This window comes from Ambystoma mexicanum, chromosome 4p (assembly GCF_040938575.1).
Source record: "Ambystoma mexicanum isolate Mex_15411 chromosome 4p, UKY_AmexF1_1, whole genome shotgun sequence".
Classification (NCBI taxonomy): domain Eukaryota; kingdom Metazoa; phylum Chordata; class Amphibia; order Caudata; family Ambystomatidae; genus Ambystoma; species Ambystoma mexicanum.
Genome location: NC_090927.1, coordinates 158,675,487 through 158,693,430, shown reverse-complemented (window position 1 = coordinate 158,693,430; position 17,944 = coordinate 158,675,487). Strand labels below are relative to the sequence as shown.

Here is a 17,944-nt window from a genome sequence, read left to right as displayed (position 1 = left end):
TTTGTGCAGCAGCGACATGGTCATCCATGCACACCTTTATAAAACATTATGCTTTGGCCTCGACTTCTTCTCAAGGAAGTCTGTTTGCTAAATCTGTACTCCATTCTGTACACGATAAAAAAAAATTTAAAAAACGATACTGTACTCCCACCTCCGAGACAAAACTGCTTTGGGAGTCTTTCTAAGATGAGGAATACGTAGGAGGACACACTCCATTCGAAGAACAAGTTACTTACCAACTGTAACGTTCTTTCGATTGGATGTTCCTCCCACGTATTCCTCATTGACCCTCCCAACCAACCCCACAGTACAGTTTACGTGAATTACACTCTAAACTCTTTTAAGGCTTGGGTCAAAAGAGGCATGCCATTAACCAATTAAAATCCATGGACTATAATATACGAATAAACAGAACTGAAGCCAACGGGCGTGCTCGAGGCTCTTATACAGTGGATGACGTCGGTGCTCGACGGATGCCGCCGAGGGACATCAACGCCGCGGCCTGGAGGGGAGCGCCCTCTAGTGGAAGAAGAACATTTTTTTCCCGAAGCAGCAAGCTGAAGGTAAGGATTATCTAAAATGAGGAATACGTGGGAGGAACATCCAATCGAAAGAACGTTACAGTTGGTAAGTAACTAGTTCTTCTCCACACATCTACCCCCACCTTCTCTCTACTTCCCAGACTCTGTATCATCATACTTCTATATTTCACTCACTTTCTATTGATCTCTGGAATGCACAGTATGTCAATAAAATGTCCTTTACCGCTGACTTTCTTCTTTCTCATTCTCTTTTAACCTCATATATCCCACTTCCCTATCTCTTGCTATTTCTCCCTCAAATACACTATCTCTCCAATTACTGCCTCCTAATGCATTCATATTATCTTGCTATATCGGCCACCCGATTCTGCGGATCAATTCATTGATCACCTCTTCCACTTAATTGACTCCTTTCCCCATGATCGCTATCCTCATATTCATTGGTGACTTTAACCACCCCTCCCTCCCCACTGACTTTAACTATCTTCTCTCTAACTTCTCACTATCCTCTGTCCACTCCCTGCTCACACACTCTAAAGGAAACTCCCTTGACCTTATTTTCATCTCCTCTATACTCTCTGCCTCTAATATCTCCACTGCTCCTTTCCCTCTGAACACTCTATTATTGTTCCCTCAGTCTCCATTCTTACTTCCTATTCTCTCCCTCCACCTACCATTAATATTACCAAAAGCAGGTTTTCCTCCTTCAAACTCCCTATTTGACCTACACCACTATCTCTCCTCCTATGCTAAATCCACCTTTCCCTCCACTGATGATGCCTTCACTAACTTTAACGCCACGCTTAATGCTCCCTTCTCTCAATTTCCTCTCAATACATTCACTCCTAAACCCTCCCCTCCATGACCATGCATCACACCTCCCTTGCGCACCTTGAAAACCAGGAAAAAACTGTGCACTTGGCAAATGTCTAGACACCCCTCCTATCTCCACTTTTACCTCACTTCTCTTCAAAGCTACTCCTGTGTTCTTAAAACAGCCAAATGCAACTTTTATCTCTCTCTCATTTGTCTCAATCCTCTCAACCTAAGCGCCTCCAAAACTCTGTCAACTCAATTCTCTCTCCTCCTAAACCCTCCCCCATCTCCTCTACTCTTTTTTCCAACGATCTTGCTACCTAATTTGCCCTGAAAATGTAGAACATTCCTCTTCCGCCAGTATGTCATCCTTTACTCCCCACAAACCCTGACAAGATTCTTCCCCTTCCCCACAGGGCCAACCCTTTCTTGCCAGCATCAACCCTCTATCCCCCCACTTAGTAAAACTCATAGCTCCCAATATTGATCCATTCTTCAACTCCTGTCTTGACAATGCCACTTTTCCAGCATCTTAAAAGTCATCGTCTGTCATCCCTCTCCTTAAGAAACCTGGTCTAGATTCAAGTGTCCTGCGAGCTTATATTGTGTGTCTCTTCTACCTCGCTAGTACAAAATATTTGATTGAGTGAGTGGTTTTTACACACAACCTCAGGGATCCTCTTCAATCGGAGTTCTCGCCTCTACCCGATATCGAAACAGCTCTACACAATGTCAGCAACCACATCTCTTCTGCCCGTCATGCAAACCTTTCTTCTATTCTTATTCTTCTTAACCTTTCTGCTGCCTTCGATACTATCACCTAATTTGACCTTCTCTCAACACAATCTCTCCTTGGCATAAGAGACAAGACTCCAGCTTGGCTTGCTTCTCATCTTGCCCCAATACACTTGCAGTTGTCCTGGAACACCCTCACCCACCTCTCTTACTGTTAGTGTTCCCAATGGATATGCCGTGGATCCTCTTCTCTTCACTCTGTATAGTTCTGCTTTTGGTTCCCTTTTGGCTTCTCTTATCAACTCTACACTGGTTCCTTCTTATCTGATGAGCTGTGATCTAAAATCTCTGTCTCTCCGCCATCAAATATTGGATGGCAACTCACTGAGAAACTCTCTCTTTTTCTCCCCTCTTCTTTTCTTCTACGACCATCCCTATTCGCAACATAGGGGCCGTCTTTGACCCATCAACCTCCGTAACATCAGTGTCATCGCCTTTCCTTTGTTACTTCCAAACAGCTAATCTCATCCTTAGTCCTTTCTCAATTTGACTTCTGTGTCAGACTCCACTATGGCCTTCCCAACTATGCTTTCTCACCTCTGAACAAAGTCTTCAACTTTGCAGTACGCACACTCTTCAGTCTTCCCAGCTTTACCCCCCACCTCACCACCAAATTGGCTGGTTATCAATGAAACAGAGGGCAAAGTGCAAACCTATTCTCATCAACTTCAAAACTATAAACGGACTCACTCAATCCTACCTATGGGCCCATCTCACTCCTTACTCTCCTCCTCGCTCCCTATGATCATTTTCTGCTCACCTCATTGCCACCTCTCAAGCCCCCTATGCTCCCTCTCATTTCCACCCTCCTTGCTCTTCTACTCTGGAATGTTCTCCCACTCGCGTCGCACTACTGCAAGCTTAGCACTATTTAAATCCAAACTTAAACCCTCCTCCTTTCTGAAAAGCCACTTTCCTAGCACACTACCCGGCCTCGTCTCACTGCTTCCCCTCTCCCAACCCCTCCATGTTAATACCTACCCGACTTCCGCGACTCACCTTCGCCCTAGTTAAGCATTTCCTTCACTATACCCTATGTCCTTCCCTGTTGTTTTTCATCCCTGGTTTATGTTTGAACTCCCCTGAAAGATCTGGTCCATAATCCACAGTCTCTCACCCATTGTAAAGGACACCAGTCTTCCGCTCTGTTTAATCAATTTTATATTTTTTTGCAGGCATTTCTGTTTAAAATATGCATTGTTTTTCCTTGTGATTTTCATTAAATAAATGAATGTGTAACAAAACTAAAAAAATGTAATTAAAAAGTATATTTCTGGAGACCTCCTTTCCCAAATGATCATAGCTAGTTATGAATTGGATCCAAATATACCTGTACATATGTTGCCAGGCAAGATATACATAAATTGTTGAGTTTATTATTATTATTGAGTTAAAAAATAAAGGACTCCAATCACAATACTGGTTTTCCAGTGCACATGGTGTGTTCTTACTTTCAAACAGGACTTTCCGCTGCACATCTCCTTCAAAAAAGTCCTTAAAACATCTGGCTATTTACTGCATTATCCTGAAACCCCCCCAAAACCCTCCAGTCTCGTTCCAAACTCAGAAACACTCAGTACCAGATGGCGCTGGCTGCATTCACGGCAACCCTGTCCTCTCAGAACCTGGCCTCACCGGCTGCATTCACATTGGCCCTGACCAGACTCAGAGCAACACAGGTTTGATTCCCGGGTCTGCGCTTAGAAACCTCTGGGTATTAAGCGCGTTATAAATAACCAATTATAATATAATATGTATGAAATAACACAGGATTCGTGAATCACTGCACCATGCATGTATGGTAAAACAGGCAAAGTGCACCCACAGTAGACTGTGACCCTCTCTACCCCTCAGGCCAAGCTAACCCCAGAGCTGCCACCTACCTTCTCGGTTTTCCGACCCCATGAAGCGTGCGTCAGTTGAGGCTTTCGCTGCCACTTTGTCCCCCCCCGCCCACCCCTTGGCTGTCTCACACCCAGACACAGCCCTTTCCATGCTTCGCTATGCTATATCTGATACTCCTGATGTTCTTGCCCCTCTCATGAGGATCTGCTTGAAGCCCAAAGCCAAGTGCAACTCCTGGTACGACTCAGACCTCGTCACCCTTAAATGCAAGTGTAGGGTGGCTGAGAGGAAATGGCGTGCTTCTTGTACATCCTCTGACAAACTGGCCTTCCGCCTGCTCCAAAGGCAATACCGGCTCTCTGTCCACACCAAGAAGAGTGCCCACATCAAAGCCTGAGTCTCTGCGGCATCTAACAACTCGGCCAAACTCTTTAAAATCTGCAAGGAGCTGACCAATCCTGCCGCAGTCTCTACCTCTCCTGTCCCCTCCGAGGCCCTCTGCACGGCCCTGGCTTCTCACTAAATCTCTAAAAATCAGGACATCCTGTCTTCTCTCTCTTCATCTCCTCCTCCTCCGTCTACTCCCTGCTCTTCCTGTGGCCCTTCTTCGGCCACCTCTCCTCCCTCCTTCTCTGCCTTTCCCCTTTTCTAGTCTGACGAGGTTTCTATACAAGTCCGATCTATGAAAGTCTTGTCAAAACAGGTTCACCCCTGCTCCTCCAAAACCATCAATTTCTGATTTCTGCAACCACTCTTTCACCACCCCCTGAAGCTCTCCCTTGTGCAACCTCTTCTTAAGAAACCCTCTGCCGACCCTTCCTACCCGGCTAACTATCGTCCAATCTCCATTAATCCTTTCCTGGGCAAACTCCTGGAAAAACTGGCCATCTCCCAGCTTAATCTTCACTCTGAATCTGTTGGCTGTCTCCATGACCATCAGCCTGGCCTCGGAGCTGCCAGACGCACAGAAACAGCTCTCCTGAACATCAGTGAAGACCTGCTCTCCAACCTCAATTCCAAAACCACCTGTGTCCTCATCTTACTCGATCTCTCTTCTGCCTTTGACATGGTCAACCATGCCATCCTGCTCAACCGTCTCATTCTTCCTCCTCAGGCTTCAGTCATATTCCTCCCCTCAATCCTCATCACTCATTCATTGTTCACAACCCTTTAAAATCTGCAAGGAGCTGGCCAATCCTGCTGCAGTCTCTACCTCTCCTGTCCCCTCCCAGACCCTCTGCACGGCCCTGGCTTCTCATTTCATCTCTAAAACTCAGGACATCCTGTCTTCTCTCTCTTCATCTCCTCCTCCTCCGTCTACTCCCTGCTCTTCCTGTGGCCCTTCTTCGGCCACCTCTCCTCCCCCCTTCTCTGCCTTTCCCCTTTTCTAGTCTGACAAGGTTTCTAGACAAGTCAGATCTATGAAAGTCTTGTCAAAACAGGTTCCCCCCTGCTCCTCCAAAACCATCAAGGACCACATTGAAACACTGGCTCCTGCTCTGGCTGATTTCTGCAACCACTCTTTCGCCACCCCCTAAAGCACTTACTTGTGCGCCCTCTTCTTAAGAAACCCTCTGCTGACCCTTCCTGCCTGGCTAACTATCGTCCAATATCCATCAATCCTTTTCTGGACAAACTCCTGGAAAGACTGGCCATCTCCCAGCTTAATCTTCACTCTGAATCTGTTGGCTGTCTCCATGACCATCAGTCTGGCCTCAGACCTGCCAGAAGCACAAAACTGCTCTCCTGAACATCCGTGAAGACCTGCTCTCCAACCTCAATTCCAACACCCCCTGAGTCCTCATCTTACTCGATCTCTCTTCTGCCTTTGACACGGTCAACCATGCCATCCTGCTTAACCCTCTCTGTGATAACCTGGGTATCACCGATCAGGCCCTGGCTTGGATGACCTCCTTCCTTTCCGATTGACCCTACCAGGTCCAACTTGGTTCCTTCCTCTCCTCTATCTCTTTCTCTACCTGTGGTGTTCCCCAGCGGTCTAAACTCTCTCCCTGGCTGTTCAACCAATACCTGGCACTTCTTGCCCACCTCATAGCCACTCTCTGCCCCAACTTTCAGTGCTATGCGGACGACACTCAGCTCATTTTCAGGCTTCCTTCAGCTACCCCTTCTCCTTGTCTCATCTCTGACTCTCTGCCTGCCATCCAGGAGTGGTGTGCCGCCAATGATCTCTGCCTTAATGCCAGTAAGACAGAGATTCTCCTCATCGGCACTACTGCTCTCTCCTTTCCTGTCACTCTCTGGCCAGCCTCTCTTGGCCCTCTTCCTGCTCCTACCTGTGAGGATAAAAATACCTGTGTCATCTTCGACTCCACACTTTCCTTCTCTCTTCACATCTCGGACATATCTAAGAAGTCACACTATCAGCTGCTCCTCCTCAGAGGTATTCTTCCTTTCCTCTCCTACCCCCAGAAGCTCACTGTCTCCATAAATCTGGTTCTCTCTAGGCTGGACTACTGCAACAGCCTCTTTCTAAATCTGCCTGCCTCTACTCTCCGCCCCCTGCAACTCATCCAAAACAGGACTGCAAGACTTGTCCTTGGCCTCAAGCCCAGGGATGGTATCTCTCCAGGACTGAAGTCTCTGCACTGGCTCCCAGTGGCGGCGAGGATCAAGTTCAAACCCCTCTGCATTGTCCACAAGGCCTTCCGGGGCCCGGGATTTCAATACCTTCAACTCTCTCTTCCTAAATATCTTCCTTCCCGAGCTCTTCGCTCATCCGCCTCCAACTCCCTCAGGGTTAGTCGCTTCTCCAAGCAGTGAGTTGGTGGTAGATCTCTTCCTTTTGCCGGGGCCTCCCTCTGGAACAGCCTCCCAGCCTCTCTGAAACTTGAGGAGAACCATCTCTGGTTCCGGAAGCACCTCAAGATCTTCCTCTTTGCTTCAGCTTTCTCTCCTCCTCTCCCCTGCTGATCTGCACTGGTTACCTGGCCACTCTGATCTGGGACCCAGGTCCCTCCCCGCCAGTTGCACATCTGCACTGCCCCCCTAGCAACCCTGCACTCGGGGACTGTTTCTGTATCCCTACAGCCCCTACTAGCACTTGACACCTGATGTCTGCACTTACCCTTGCAGTTGCCACCTGCTGGCTGCACTTTTTATTTACTGTCTTTGTTTATTTTACTGTCATTCTATGTATTGCACTGCCCCCTCCCCTTTGCCACTGCTCTTTCCCCTACTCCCCTCCCCTGCACTTGCACACTCTCAATGTCACCTGGCCTAGTAGAATTGCTGTCTGTCTTCCCTCTGTTTCCCCTCCCTTGCCTCGTCGCGCCTTGAAAGACTGACTTGTGTATAGGCGCGTTATAAATGCCATATCATATCATATCATATCATATCATACAATCACCACCATTGCAATCCAACAGATTGGGATGCACTGCTGGGGAATTGGCAGGGGAGAACGTGTACAATGCCCATATCCCATTCAAGTAGGCCAGGTGGGGTCCACCATGCATTACTTCAAAAGGACAATCACAAACCTGCCCTGGAACGCCTCTGGAAGGAAGAGGGGGGTTGGGCAGGTATGGCGCATGTATGAACTACAGGATGGGCCATCCACGGTGAAGGTAACAACTGAAAGGTTCAGTTATACACTCGATAGCGGGGTAGACTCGATACATTATCCACCAGAAGAACCTGGAAATACAACCTCTGCCCCTCTTGTTGCAAATAGTTGGAGCATAGACTGTCTCTAACTGCTCGACAGAAGAAGCCAATTACCTGAGTGGGTGCACAAACAACGAATCACCACCGATCTCCAGCAAGTCTGTATAACGCACCACTCTGGTGAACACTGGCCGGGGGCATGGCTACTCGACACATCAGAATACAGCAAGGACTATGACAAAATTGGGTTGAGCTGTTCATATAACTCTCTGCCTACTCACACCAGACTTCGCCTCAACACCTCTGATATGAGAATGCAGAGCAGACCTATGACAAATGTGGGCACGTTGGACACATAGCGAGCCTATTGCTCTCAAGCCATCTCCTGACTCCTCTCAGCACCCAACACATGCCTGATTGCATGGGTTGCACTCTACCGGAGCCTGGCCAGCCCTGCTAAGTCCAATTTGGCCAAAGGCACACACACATCCTAATTTTACTCCTTGACCTCCAACATTCTGGACTTCGGTCCTCCAAGGGTGTACCCACTAACAGCACATTGAGACTACAGCAATGGTGAAAGGCGCTATATAAATGACAAATACAATACAATACTGCAGGAGATATGGGTCTGGTCCTATTGTGGGTAATCCAATAAGCAGAGGCACTTTTCATATTGTTATGTTATGTGTATTTACACAGCGCACATACGCCCGAGGGCCTCTTGGCGCTAGAGCAGTTAAGGTGAAGCAGTAATTGCAGATAGACCGCTTAAAAAAGAAGGGTCGAAAGGCCAGATAGTTGGTTATAGCACGAAAAGCCCAGGGCAGCTGATTCCAAGCCCTTGCGGCTACTACCGAGAAGGCACAGCCACCAATACGTGAACATCGAAAAAGAGGTACTGATAATAGCAGAGCTGTCTGAGAACGGAGAGGGCGAGAAGGAACATAGTGGACACATTTTTCCTGAAGATACTCAGCTCCAGACTTGTAGAAGGCTCGATGTACGAGGCACATTGATTCAAACAGAATCCGCTTCTCAATTGGAAGCCAGTGCAGCTGTCTCAGAATTGGTGACATATGTGCTCGAGGAGGGGGGCGCAGGATTGCTCTGGTTGCCGCATTCTGTAATAATTGGATACGATTTATCAAATGTTGTAGTTGGCCATAGTACAGCGAATTACAATAATTTGCTGTACTGAGAACGACTGCAGCTACCACGGGGGCGTGAAGACTGCAAGGGATAAAAGGGAGAACCTTCCTCAAGGTGCGCAGTTTAACATGTCCGGATTTACAGACTGCACCAATCTGCTCTGTCATAGAGAGGGAAGCTCAAAACTTCATCCCCATATTTCTCACCGAAGGGAATGGAAGAGGGAACGTGCCGAGAGAGACTGGCCAAAACTCTGGGGTCCAGAAGGAAAGTGGACTGGTCGTGCCTACCACCAGGTCTTCATTCTTGCTGCCATTGAGTTTCAGCAAGTTATTAGCTATCCAAGCGTATAGATCCTCAAGACAGCTTCTGAGCTGAAGGGCAGTTTCAGGGCACGAGAGATCAAGGCAGACCAGGATCTGCGTATCATCCACATAAGAATAAAAACGAAAACCATGTGACAAAATGAGAAGCAGAAGTATACGAATATAGATATTGAACAGAATTGGAGACAGGATGGATCCCTGTGGGACATCACAGAACAAAGTAATCGACTTTGAACAGAACTGAGGCATAAAGACAAATTTAGACCGGTCAGCAAGGAAGGCAGTGAACCAGCTCAGCACTTGGCCGCCAAGGCCAGCGCTCCACATACGGGAGATCAGAATGGAATGATCTACAGTGTCGAACGCTGCCGACAAGTCCAACAGGAGAAACGCTCCTACCACACCCTGATCAACTAGGCGGGTTAAATCGGCTAGTACAGAGTTAAGTACTGATTCGGTTCTTCTCCCCGGCCGAAAACCGGATAGAAATGTATCTAAAAACTGAGAGTTTTCCAAAAAGGAAGACAGAAGAGGAGAGACAAGAGTTTCCAAGACCTTCATCAAGGCAGGAAGGAGAGAAATGGGCCGGTAATTGGCGAGCACGCCAGGGTCTAGAGAGGGCTTCTTCAAAAGAGGTAGTACCCCGGCATGCTTCAATGTGCTGGGGATGGACCCTTCTTGAAATGACAGAGTCACTGCTGTAGTGATATGTGAGATGAGATCTCCAGAAATATCTTTGAGCAAAGACAACGGTATATAATCGCCAGGCGAAGCTGATTTAAGGCTATGAATGGCTGTGGTAATGTCTTGCTCAGAGAAAACAGGGAAGGATAGCCAAGCGGCATTAGGAGCTGGATGTTCGGAGGCTGCCTGAACAGAGGCACTCCTACTAGAGTTTTCTTCAATATTTCCTAGAGAATGGCTTCAATTTTAGAGTGGAAAAAGGAACAAAGGCAGTCACAAAGAACTTGTGAAGGTTCAATAGAAGTGCCCGCTTCCCCGGGTGTGGAAAGCGATTGAACTAGTTCAAATAGTGCTTTTTGGCCTATTAACAGTATTTTTGATTTTATCACTAAAAAATGATTTTTTAGCAGCCAGAATTGCCTCTTGGTATATTGACAAGGCAAGAGGAAATTCCACTCTGTCAGCGGACGTATAGGCTACGCGCCAGTTCCTTTCAGCCTGACGGCATCTAAGTTTTAAAGCTCTGAATTCTGAAGAGAACCAGGGTTCAGACACATGGGTTCTTTCCCTACAGAGGCTAGCAGCTGCCAGTAAATTGGCCACAGTTAGGAAAGAATCATCCACAGCAGCTAGAGTACAAGGATTATGTTGTATACAATAAGAAAGGAGAGAAGCTGACAATGCAGAGGATTCTACATTGGGACAATTCTGTTTGTAGCTAGCTGGTTTGGAAGATTGCAAAACTGGGCCTGGCAAAGAGATGGAAAAAGGGATCAAAAAAGGATCAGACCATAGTACCGGATGTAAAGAAGAAACAGTGATCAGCGACTCAGGAGCACAGATAAAATCCAGTATATTGCCTAGCTGGTGAGTGGGTTCATGGACCAATTGAGGGAGCCCAAGATCCATCATCAAAGATAGAAAACCTGCCACCTAACAGGTGTTGGTGGAATTAGCAGGAAGATTAAAATCACTTACCACCCAGAGAGTAGGATGATTAATCTGGAGGGCAGAAACAAAATTAGACAGGGGAGATGGAAATGCAAGCAAGGAAGCATTCCATCTTTAGTGAATGTACTGGGGTTGAACAGACCACTTCACTTTGTAGGAAGATTTATACATGATACTTAAACCGCTACCCGGATGGGTGGAGAGACGGTCAGCATGTGCCAAACTATAATTGGGGCGGAGAGCTTGGACAACTGAGGGTCCAGAAGACTCCCTCAACCAAGTCTCAGTTAGAAATAGGAGATATAGTTGGGAGGAGGCCATCAAATCATGGCAGTCAAAAGCATGAGCGACAAGTGACCTGGTTTTGAGCAAACCGCAGCGGAGTGTTTCAGCTTTTAGTGTCGAGGGTGCATGTGAAGCTACCCCAAGGCCCAGTTGCTAAATAGTGGCAGCAGGCGCTAATGAAAGTAAAAGTTGGCGATCTAAACAGCCAGTATGACTCCCCCGCACTCCCTTAGCACGGACGGGCACAGATGGCCTTGCCTTAAGCGCAGTTTTGACGCAGAGCCAGTGTGCCCGCTGCGGCCGTCCTCTGCGCTGGTGATAGCATCGATACATATGATGCCGTGGAGGGGCTCAGAAGACACATATGATGCCGTGGAGGGGCTCAGAGTGAGGCAGAGGCCACCCACTCTGAGAGAGAGAAAGAGGACAGGCAACAAAAACACAGTCCGAATGAAATACAGAACAAGGAAGCAGTGTTACTTCTAAACAGGTAATTCCAATCAATGCAACGTGAAATAGCAATATTCATAGAGCACCTTGCAAATGTGAATCTGCATTTACCATTGGCTAAGTGGAGATGACAATCAACTCAGAAGCACCTCAATTGCCTGTTATTTGGGTAGCACGATAGCAAGCAATACCTAGGGAATGGTATGCTCTTCACGTGGTGTTGTGCACTAAATAGGGGTTAACGATGCAATGTTTTACCACTCTGCTGTCCATACCCTCTGTCTCCTTACCTCTCGTGACTCCATCTCTTCCTCGCTCTCTTACCTTGGTTGGCTACCTTTCCACTCACAGCTTAAATTCTACTTTCTTTGCCTTGTCTTCAAATCCCTCCATGATCTTGCTCCTCCTTATCTCTCCTCCCTTCTCTTCTTCTACTCCCCATCCTTCTCCCAGCGCTCCGCTGACCATTTCCTCCTCGCTGTTCCCCCTTCCCCCTGCGCTTCCTCCAGTTTCCGCTCATTCCAGCTCCTTGCACCTTTACACTGGAACTCACTCCCTCTCACAATCCGCTCTTCCACGACCTTCCCCTCATTTCGCACTTCCCTTAAATCCCTCCTCCTCCATTCTCCTACTTGAAAACTTCCCCTCTCACCCTATTCCTCTCTCCCCCTCTCCTACTCCTCTCTCTTCCTCTTCCATTTCCCTTGCACTGTCCTACTCCTACTCCCCCCCACGTCCTCCCTCTCCCCTTTTCCACCCCCCTCAGTTAATTGCTCTTTACACTGTTTTGTTGAATGATTCAAGATGTAAATTTGCTCCCATTGTTAAATGTTATTGGTTCTTTGTATTTTGTTGTTCCATTGTACAGCGCCTTGGTGTAAAGCGCTCTATAAATATAATAAATCAAATCAAATCAAAATGTAGGGATTCAAATACCAGACAGCTCCCATCCAATGGGATAAATCTGTAGCTGCTGCTCTTATTCTACTTTTAAACTTAAAAAACTCGGCACTGCGTCCACCTCAGCCATCAAGCAGTGTTTTCTGTAGTTTAGCTGCTATCTGAAATGGCTGGGTTGGCGCTAGCAAGAATGCACGACTTTTTTTTTTTAATGGAATTTCTTCTATCAAAATTCCATTGAACAAACTCATTGATTTTTATTTTCTATTGGGACGTTCCCCCCAAATTCCTCATTCCCTATATTTTATAACCTACCTCAACCCCTTTTATCCCCCCTATATAGGTCGAGTTTTTTTGATGGACCTTTGGTGTAAACAAATCCATCTGAAAAAAAAATAAACCTCAGCAAAACGACAGTATACACCCACAGAGAGAGAGAGAGGAAGAGAGAGAGAGAGAGAGAGAGAGAGAAAGAGAGAGAGAGAGAGAGAGAGAGAGAGAGAGAGAGAGAGAGATGCTTAGTGCGTGACACATTAGGCAAAGGTATGTATATGTCATCTTCTACCTTTGCCGCTTCAGCTCCTCTTCTACAGCTCTCCGCTGGGCCTCTCTTCCATCCACAGCTACCTGGACATTGGTCACCAACTGTGTGCCATCCCTGACCAGCCTATCCAATATCTGTAAAAATAAAAGATGAAGGAGGAAATAAGAAATCATACATTCTGGCGGGCTTACTACAACAGCAAACTTGTTCTCAGAGACATCTGGAAGGCCAAAGGCAGGACAACACGTCACAGCTCTGTGGCAAACTGAGCGGCATAGTAGGTGCTATTCCCCTCCAAAGCCAGCAGAGTAAAGAGCACCAAGGCAATAACCCTGGGCTTTGCACTGATGCCTGGGATTTTTGGCCGTATGGAGAGGACACTAGTCCAATTACATTCCTTGGTCACTGCTGACCCAACAAAATCCAATTCTGTCAACACCACGGATCAATGGGTCTCCAGAAGTCCACTATGAGGGAGGCACGGTATCACAAGCAGACACTGACACAAGCGCTGCAAGCTTCAAAACCTTTACTGATGGATTAAAAGGGGTTGGAAAACTCCTATCTTGCCCTAAACCTAAGATGGGCGTATTGTCGGCCATCAAACAAAAAGAAAATACAGTCCTAGTCAGTACTAATTGAAAATAAAATGGCCTATACTAATAAACCTAATGACTGCCCTCTTTCTAATACAATAAATGTGTAAAGGGAATGTGTAATGCAAAAAGGAAAAATCAGTGTTCAAAAGAATCGTCAGTATGGCTGAGTAAACTCCCTTCCCCACGTTTAGTAGCACAGGGTAAGGTTGCACACTTGGACCTTGCGACAGACTCTGGCTCTGGGCACAAGGATGCAGTTTGTTTCGTGGACCAGGGCCCACTTGGCCTTCCATGAAAAGTCACTAGTTTATCCGCTGGACCTCTCGGCTTTCTCTCACTCCAGCCCATGTCACCTTTTAGCTTGTAACACAGTTCAACAAAGGGTTGTTTCCTTCTAGTTACCACAATTCAGTACAGATTTCCCTCTGCCGGGCTCAAACCTTTCAATCACAATTTGTGGTGGTTCCCTCCCCGAAGCTTCAATCACACCTTCATAGGCTTCCCTCTGTGGGGCTCAAGGCTCCTTTCACTTTCTTTCCGCAGTCGAAGACTTTCAAAAACTGCAAGGCTTTTGCTCTTACCTTGGAATGACCACTTCGACCTTCTTTCCTCAAACGTCACTTTTTCTCTCCTACACCAAGGCCTCTTGGAAAATGTAGTTTTGAGTATAGTACTTATTTCATAGTTCAAAGATATCTCTCACATATAAGTTTCCCTCTGCTGGGATCAAACTTAACAGTTCAAAGTCAACTCTCACATCCAGGTTTCCCTCTGCAGGGATAAAATTTAACAACAGGTCAAATCTTGCATCTTAGTTTCTTTCTCTTCCCATCCCTTCTAAGGCATCAGACATTTGACAGAGACTTTCGATTGGGCAATCTTCTTTTGCCGGACTACTCTGTTACTTTGTATCTTTAATTTACAGTTCTTTACAATGCTTTGCTTTCTCTCACGTCGTATCGGCACAAGGCAAACTTTTATTCGTTGGATACAGTTGCCATCAAGTTTCATTTAACCCAGACCAGACTTTCATTGCTTTCATCAATTCACTGGCTGTGTTAATTCATTTAAGTCTTTCGCTGCTTTGATCCTGAAGTCAAGGCTGATACCACAACTGCTGCTGCACCTCCCCAACTCTGCCATACACCCAGGAGGATGGCTGGTATCCTTGAAAAACAAAAGAGGTTTGTCTCTTCTCCCTGGCTGGGCTTCCTTGCGCAACCTTCAAGGCCCTCTTGCCGGAGTGTCCAAGGTTTCTCGGTACCTCAGTTCCGTCCCTCGACGTGTCGCTCTGCTCCGCCTGGTTCGCCATCGCCCTGGAAGAACTGCTCCTTCTTGTGCATCGCCTTGCTCCGAGTGTGTCTCAGTGTTCCACCTTTTAATCCTGTGGGGAGAGCTAATAGGTACCAGGTGTATGTACCTGATCTTATTAGTGGGACATGTCCAATGTATTGCATGGGAGGTATTCCTTTCAGCCTCAGACCTCCTCTTCCTCGGCTCAAGTGTTTGTGTAGGAAAGGTTGGGGATCTGGGATGTTGGAATAGCTTATAAAATAGGATGGGACAGAGGTATATGGAAAGGGGGATACCATGTCTCACCATCAGGCGTTCCTCCCCCAGTCCCCGAGGACCCCTCACCCAGGTGATCCTCCCACACTTGTCTACCCTAAGGGTCTGAATCGAAAAGCGATGTCCGTGCCCAGGTCACCCGAGTAAGGGATCCCAGGGCTCTAGGCAGTGAAACACTGTCTGGTTTTTCACACCAGCCTGTAGGTCTACCACTCTTACAACCTCAACCCCAAACCCACCTGGCAAGGGGAAGGGACCTAGGCCGAAATTAAGACGATTTCTTTTTGTGTTGGGCAGAGGGAGGTAAATGTGTAAGTTGAGGATGAGGGGGGAGGTAGAAGATGAGGGGGGAGGTAGAAGAATGTGCTGAGTAACAGCAGAGATAAGAGTGGGAGTGAACGCATGGCTTGAGGGTATGTTGAAGGGTGCTGTATTGGCAATTGCTTATGTGTCAATTTATTTTTTAAACATTAATCATGGGTCGAAGCGTGTTGCATATGTCAGTGTTACAGTATTCCAATCATAGTTGTAATGAAAGTGTCCTATTAAAACATTAAGTTAATCCCTATGTGAGATGGATAATATTAGCTTGGTTGGCAGGAGGGAGGGAATATATGTAAAAATGTAATGTTTTTCTTCAATCATCAGAGCATCAGTGGGAAGCTACTTACTCAGTGGCCATCTTGCATAGGTTAGATCCAAATGCTAAAAGAATTCACCATTTATCTGAAATCTTACTAGGAAGAGCTTTGCAAAAATAATATACATCACTTTTAGGAGAAAAAAGGGGGTGCATGCCCCACAAAGAGGTGTAGTGGTATAGATCTCAGCAAGAGTCCTTCACCGTGCTGAGCTATCCTTTTGGCTGTGTGCCTCTTTCCTCAATGCTCGATTTGAAAATGGATGTGAACTGATTCTCAGATACTGCCCAATATCAGTGGACATACGCTTAGCATTTGTCTTCTCATTCCCATTCCAAGTACTTAAAATAGAACACTATCCATAGATTATCTGAATGTGAGGAGGGACACGTGAGGAAAAGGGTACAAGGATGGGAGCATGTAAGGGATACCGAAAGAAAAAATATTCTCAATGTGCTCTTAGATTACATTCACTTTTCAAAATATAAAGATAGAAAAAATCCAATTTTTCACCAATTAAAAACAACATAACTTTTTTGGCACTAGAAAAGTTGAATATGCCACCACGAGGAGGAAACATGAGAACAACTGTTAAGACGAAGAGAGGTGAAATGGATTTGTGTGATGGACACATGCCAAGCTGGCCTAAACAGTGAAAATGAGATGTCCGATTGGCTGTAAATTGATCGTAATCTGTAAATTGGTAAGAAAATAGAATTATTTTCTTTCTTTACATTTTTAAAAATGAATGTAATCTAATTTTGGTTTATTGAAACAGAACAGAAAAAAACTGTACATAGGGCACATCCAAGACTCGTAGCAAATATAGTGCAATCTAAACTAAAATAATTGAATGGTATGTTAATTAGTTGCAAAAAGGATGGATAATAAAAATGCAAATTTGATTAAAGTCATTTTGGATTAATGTTAGGCGATCCTCTGCACACCGATCCACTGCACACCAGAACACTGCTCACATTTCCCCAACACCTCCCTCCAGGGTTCGAGGCTCATGTGATTCGGTTTACCCAAAGGATCGAAAACTCCGTACCAGGTATGGTGTACGGGCTCGATTGCAACCCTTCCTGCACTGGCAGTTGCCATGGAGAACATACAGCAGAAGGGGCGGCGTTACATCTCCACGCCGATCACGTGATCCAGCGTGCCGTTCCTCACGTGACCTTGGTGGACGTCACATGACCCAGAAACGCACAGTATATAAGGCTTGAGACACGGAACACTCATTGCTTCTCAGCTGTCTTCAGACCCTGTTTGGCGTTACGTTTTGCTTTACTGTTTACCTTGATCTCGGAACTCTATCTTGGACTCCTTCGGATTACCCTTTGTACCTTTGCTTGGAACTGTTTACCTGTTGCTGGATTTTGGACACGACCCTGACTTGCCTTTGGATCATCCCCTGGTACCTTGCTGAACTCCTACGCCATTTCCCTTTTTGGATTCAAGTCACGCCTTCAGTTCTACAGGTGGCTTATCCTGCATCCACGCTTTTCTGCGGTCCTATTGTTCTAGGGATCGCCTCATCTGAGTCTCGAACCTCCCTCCTAGGTTTCCTGGGTTTTCCTAACACCAGATAGGTAAGACTATTCAGATCCTTTGGTTAATGTGATATATTGTAATTGCCTGGTACTTAACCTCGTTCTTTTTGACAGCAGCATCGGTGTTCCAGAGGTTCCGTGGATCCGGGAAGTAACATTTCCCACCTGTGGCCCCAAAAGTCGCACAGCGGGTTTCTTTTAGTTCCCCTGTGCGTCACTTGAGGACGGAGGTCTCAACGGTCTACACGACACTCAAGTCAGAACAATTAAATAGGGTAAGCAATCAGGGCAAGTTACATTAAGGGAATACAGAAATTCCATAAATAAAAATGAAGAGAAAAATGCCTGAATGCTATGCGTGATGATTTGATCATGCATAGGATTCACATTTAAAGGAAAGCAGAGAAAATTAAGCTATAAATCACACGGACGGCCAAACCAAGATGGCCACCGGACGGTGGCCGTGATGATGTCATAGCAGATCAAAACGAGATGATGTCAGAATGCTAAGAAAATAAATGGCCACCATCTTGTCTTCCAGCGTGTATCGCAGATGGCGGCACACGCTGGGGGACAAGCGGATCACCTTGGCACTTCTAAGAAAGGTAAGAGTAGCTGAACTAAAATAAAATAGTAGATCCCTTACACTTTACTCAGCA

General features: G+C 46.4%; 1 protein-coding gene across 1 annotated transcript in view; it reads right to left on the bottom strand.

The window, feature by feature from the left end:
• Window positions 1-17,944, bottom strand: part of DRC1 (dynein regulatory complex subunit 1) — a 742,360-nt gene that overhangs the window by 663,652 nt on the left and 60,764 nt on the right. Inside the window, exon 3 of the mRNA XM_069605601.1 lies at window positions 12,942-13,054. Coding sequence (XP_069461702.1) covers window positions 12,942-13,054 — 113 coding nt within the window. The remainder of the gene's footprint in view (window positions 1-12,941; window positions 13,055-17,944) is intronic.